At 37.8% G+C, this 4971-nt stretch overlaps 1 protein-coding gene across 2 annotated transcripts; it reads left to right on the forward strand.

Moving 5' to 3' along the window:
• The first annotated feature begins 479 nt into the window (after nucleotides 1–479).
• Nucleotides 480–4594, forward strand: LOC121753975 (protein FIZZY-RELATED 2-like). Of its 2 annotated transcripts, none has more exons than XM_042149287.1 (10): nucleotides 480–968; nucleotides 1175–1297; nucleotides 1379–1483; nucleotides 2343–2522; nucleotides 2637–2699; nucleotides 2819–3013; nucleotides 3466–3567; nucleotides 3662–3724; nucleotides 3825–3893; nucleotides 4137–4594. In XM_042149287.1, exons 1-10 carry the CDS (start codon nucleotides 507–509, stop codon nucleotides 4188–4190), a joined length of 1416 nt encoding a protein of 471 aa, XP_042005221.1. In that variant the 5' UTR covers nucleotides 480–506; the 3' UTR covers nucleotides 4191–4594. The 2 variants fall into 2 exon arrangements, with proteins under 2 accessions (XP_042005221.1, XP_042005222.1); XM_042149288.1 differs by having other exon boundaries at nucleotides 2819–2986.
• The last annotated feature ends 377 nt before the right edge of the window (nucleotides 4595–4971 follow it).

Raw genomic sequence — 4971 nt, forward strand, 5'->3', positions numbered from 1 at the left:
TAAGATTAGAATTACATATCCAAAATCCTAACTGGAAAATTTAATTTCCAGATCACAATCTTATAAAGCCGTTTCTCGCTCTTTTGGTGTAATAAAGAAGGTAATTTTGTTGTATGCCAATGTGATACTACCTCAATTCCACAACAATTGTCACTTTTTTTCATTTCAGTCGGTTCGAAAATAATTGTCACACTTCATTTTTACCATAAATAATAAGTAGTTCTCACATTCTACTAACTCATTTGACTCATATTTTATTATAATACCAATACATTCCATTAACTTTTCCAATCAACTTTTCTTTACACTTTTTAAAATCTGTGCCCGCAATAAGAGTGACAATTATTGTAAGACAGAGGGAGCAGTAGCATTGAGTTAAAACTTTTTTTTTACCATCTAAAAACTTACCAAAATAAAGTCCTAAAATGACCAAAATTCGTAAATCAAATCAATCTGTTACATACATTTTCCCGGGAAAATCATCCATTCATCTTCCTCCACAGTAAATGGAATCCCCGAGCACGAGCACCTTCTCTCCCGACCCCAAAACTCCGTCGCCGAAGCTTCTCTACCGCCGCCCCTCCTCCTCCTCCCGCACAATTTACGGGGATCGCTTCATCCCCAGCCGCTCCTCCTCCAATTTCGCCCTCTTTAATCTTCCTAATTCTACCTCCAACCATCATTCCACTTCGCCCTACAACAACCTCTTGAAGTCCGCCCTCTTCGGCCCTGAATGCTTCCAGCCTTCCACGCCCCAGAAATCTTCCTCCTCCGGGAGAAATAGTGTCAATGCTACTGATTTCCTCACTAGTCCTCCCAATTGCAATATTTTCAAGTATAAAACCGAAACGAAGAGACCCCTGCATTCGCTGACGCCGTTTGGATTATATGATCAGCTCCTAGGGGATCCTCACGGTCCTAGTCCTACTGCTAATTCCCCAAGGGAACTTCCTAGGTCTCCTTACAAGGTTGGGATTTTCAAGCCCCTTATTTGTTTGATTTTTGGAAATTGAATTGTCATTCCTCATCCTAGGGTTTGGATTTTCTCGTTTCTAAGTTTATTGTTAGGTTCTCTGTGTTTATTTATGATTCTGGTTATTGTTGAGTAGATTTCTTTCATCAATAATGGTCAATTTGAATTGGTATTGCTCGAATTAATATCTGTTTGGCATAGGTTCTGGATGCACCTGCTATGGAAGATGATTTCTATCTCAACCTCGTCGACTGGTCTTCGCATAATGTGCTGGCTGTGGGGCTGGGAAACTCTGTTTATCTGTGGCATGCTTCTAGCAGCAAGGTAAAGGCTTTGTTTTTGTCTTATATTTGGTGGGGTTTCCTTCATGAATGATGGGATGGATCTTCTTGCATCTTTGTGCAGGTAGTGAAGTTGTGCGATTTACTATCTGATGAGAGTGTCTGTTCTGTTCGCTGGGCTCAGCACAATACACATCTTGCTGTTGGAACTAGCAATGGGAAACTCCAAGTATGTTTTGAAATTATTGCTAAAAAATTGGATTCACCTTCTATGCCACTTCTTGAACTATTTTAGAATGTTGTTATCCACATGGAGTTGGGAGTTGCACGATATATATGTTGGAATGCATCTGTGGTGAACCATAAAGCCTTTACCTTAAATTCCAACTTTAACTTGACTCTTCATCTGGTTTGGGACTTTAGTGGTATCGTATTTATCGAGTAGCTTCGAGCATCTCATACGGTACACATGTATTGCTTTGTCTTCCAAATTTCTTTCTTTGATGAGTGCTGTTGTACCTTATAATGAAACCCTGCAAGTGTTGGATTGTGTCTGCTGATGGCATAACTATTATTCAAGTGTTAGTAGTTGTCTCTCTTGCATTATACAGAGAATAAAAGTTTCCATTTGCAGGGGCAGAGGGTTTAGGGATTCTAAGTTTTTGATTTTACTCTGTTTATGTTGTGTTTCACACTCCATTTCTTAAATACATAAAGCAATATCACCCGCCCAAATTTGTTAAAAATGCATAAACGTATCTCTCCCATCATTTCATAAAATTCTAGCTCTTAAATTTTGATTGTAGGCGATGTTTCCTTTACAATTAGAGTGGCACACGAACATTTGGATCCTTAGGGTTTTTTGTTTGCATAAATGGATGATGAAAAAGTTGTGCATCGGATGTGATTTTGCCTTTGAACTTTTCTATATCTTAATGATGAAAATTTTCAACCTTCAAAATGGCACTTGGGGTTTGTATTGCATGGTTGTGGCTTCTTTTTTTTTTAATTAAAGAAATTGAACTGTGGTGAATCCAGTTCAAATGGTTCAACTGTACATGACTGGAGTTCAATCCTATGGCTTGCAGTTATGGGATACTTCCCGTTGCAAGAGGATAAGAACTATGGATGGACATCGGAAGCGAGTTGGAGCCCTAGCCTGGAGTTCGTCCACATTGTCTTCAGGAAGCCGCGACAAAAGTATTCTTCAGCATGATATACGAGCTCGGGAAGATTACGTTAGCAAGTTAACCGGACATAAAGATGAGGTATGTGCTCTTTATGAAATTTTCTGCAGGTCGTAGCTCACACTTAATTGAGTACTGTCTTACTCTGGATCTTGGGGGTTTTGTGTTTTCTGATTCCTGTCAATTGTGGTTTAGGTTTGTGGATTGGAGTGGTCTTATGACAATCGAGAATTAGCATCAGGTGGGAGTGACAATAGAGTAAGTAGTTATTTTTGTTGATAAACCTTCAAGTTCCTTTCTTTTTATCTTCTTTTCTCTTTAAACCTGTTTATTGTTGTCAGCAACTAAATCATAAATTATATGGCTTTGAAATATAGCTTTTCGTATGGAACCAACATTCGACCCAGCCTGTGCTAAAATACTGTGAACACACTGCTGCTGTAAAAGCAATTGCGTGGTCGCCCCATCTTTATGGACTCCTAGCTTCCGGGGGTGGCACCGCTGACCGATGCATCCGTTTCTGGAATACAACTACTAATACAAAAGTAAGTAGCATGGATACTGGAAGTCAGGTAACCTTCTTGTTCTTATCGTGACAACTTCAAGTCCATAATGTTGACATCGATTTACCTGTTTTATGATAGCCATGACTCTAATAGTAAATCCTCTAGTGTGTCATGAAAAAAGATCTCTTGTGCTAGATAGCAACTACTACGACCTCTTGGATCTTAAATCTTCTTCCTTAGCCTTAGTTGACAAGAAATGGATGAATCTATTCATTTACTTCCTTTGTATTTTAATTTTTTAAGTGTTATCAGTGTCGGTTTCAATGTGGGTTCATAGCTCTCTAGGACAAATCTCAATTCACGACTATAGTAGAGCTATTTCGTTTTGTTATCCTTCGTTTTAGAAATAAATTATTTTATGTGTTCAACGGAATTTAATGAAGGAGGTTTTAAGCAACCAAAAGCTCTTATTCATTATTGTCAGAATGACAACCTGACCCGAAACAATACTATGCCAGGTGTGCAATCTTGTGTGGTCGAAGAATGTCAATGAACTCGTGAGCACCCATGGCTACTCCAAAAACCAAATAATCTTGTGGAGATATCCTTCAATGTCAGAGGTGAGATAATCAAGCATGACAACCGAAAACAGTGTTGCCTGCAGAGTTTTCTTTGTGCAATCACCTAATGAATTTGAGTCAACTTTCAATGCAGTTGGCTACTCTAACTGGCCATACATCCAGAGTACTCTACCTTGCCATTTCACCAGATGGGCAGGTATATCGACGAAAACCAGCAGTTTCTTGTTTTTCGTTTCATCCGAAGATGGCATCATTGTCACTAATTGCGCTATTTTTCATGCTGAAATTCTTTACAGACAATCGTAACAGGATCAGGAGATGAAACGCTTCGGTTCTGGAATCTTTTTCCTTTGCCTAAATCACAGGTGACTGTTCTGTTTTCTTTGTCATCATGAAACTTTCTAGCTTGGCTCTTTTAACGTCAAACATGATTTAACCAAATCCCGGTGAAGAAATGCGATGCACTCCAAAATATTTCCACCAATATCACTAAAAAGTTGTCATTCTATATCATTTCTGAGATTTTACTCATAAACTCTGCGGTTCTAGTTATATCCTTACTCATAGCTGATGGTGTCTAATAATCACAAATACCTATCATTCTACAGAACACGAAAAGTGAAATCTGTGCATCATCTCTTGGAAGGACGCAAATTCGCTGATGTTCTCCTACGTACTACTCATCTTATTTACTCATGTTGCTCTGCTTCACAACGAATTTTACGGCTCCAAACACAGTAACGTGGGGAGCAGATAAGTTGGGAGACGACACAGAGCTGCGGCCCGCGGGAAATTGCAGAAAAGGTTACAAATATTCTATCCGCTGATTGTAGTCTCAACAATCAAGCAAAACTGGTAAATATCTAATGTTTCTAATATTTTAGAAACATGACCAAAGTGTACAGGAGACAATAGAATTATTTTACTGTATATAATTATTCTTGGAGTTGAGGAGATAATAAACTAAACAAGTAGCTTGACAAAGGGAATAACTAATGACTACGTACATTTTTTATGCTTTGGTTGGAATACTTTGCCAATAAAACATAAAAACTGCTCATAAAAACTGCTCCCTCCGTCCCACATTAACTGTCACACTTGTGTTTTTACAGTCGTTTTATAAAAATGATAATAAAAAGTTAAAGTAGAGAAATGGTAAAATAAGAGAGAGGATAATGTAGAGAAGAGCTTGTGACAATTAATATAGTTAGGAGGGAGTAGTAATTTTATGGATATACCAGAATACTTTGCCAATAAATGATAAAAACTACTCTCCCTTCATTCTACAATAAGAGTAACTCTTGTTATGGGCATGGATTTTAAGAAAAATAAAGAATAATGGATTAAAAAAAAAGTTTGTGGAATATGGAGTCCACTTTTTTTTATATTGGTTTTATAATAAAATTTGAATGAAGTGAGTTAGTGTAATGTGAGAGACCTACT

This window comes from Salvia splendens, chromosome 11, assembly GCF_004379255.2.
Source record: "Salvia splendens isolate huo1 chromosome 11, SspV2, whole genome shotgun sequence".
In the NCBI taxonomy this organism is placed as follows: Eukaryota; Viridiplantae; Streptophyta; class Magnoliopsida; order Lamiales; family Lamiaceae; genus Salvia; species Salvia splendens.

Bases quoted from the DNA above. Each gene is read 5' to 3' on its own strand.
- LOC121753975 (XM_042149287.1), top strand. From the start codon at position 507: ATGGAATCCCCGAGCACGAGCACCTTCTCTCCCGACCCCAAAACTCCG. The intron at 2,700-2,818 runs GTAAGTAGTTAT...TTTGAAATATAG, and splicing joins CAGGTGGGAGTGACAATAGA to CTTTTCGTATGGAACCAACA. The intron at 3,568-3,661 runs GTGAGATAATCA...CTTTCAATGCAG, and splicing joins GATATCCTTCAATGTCAGAG to TTGGCTACTCTAACTGGCCA.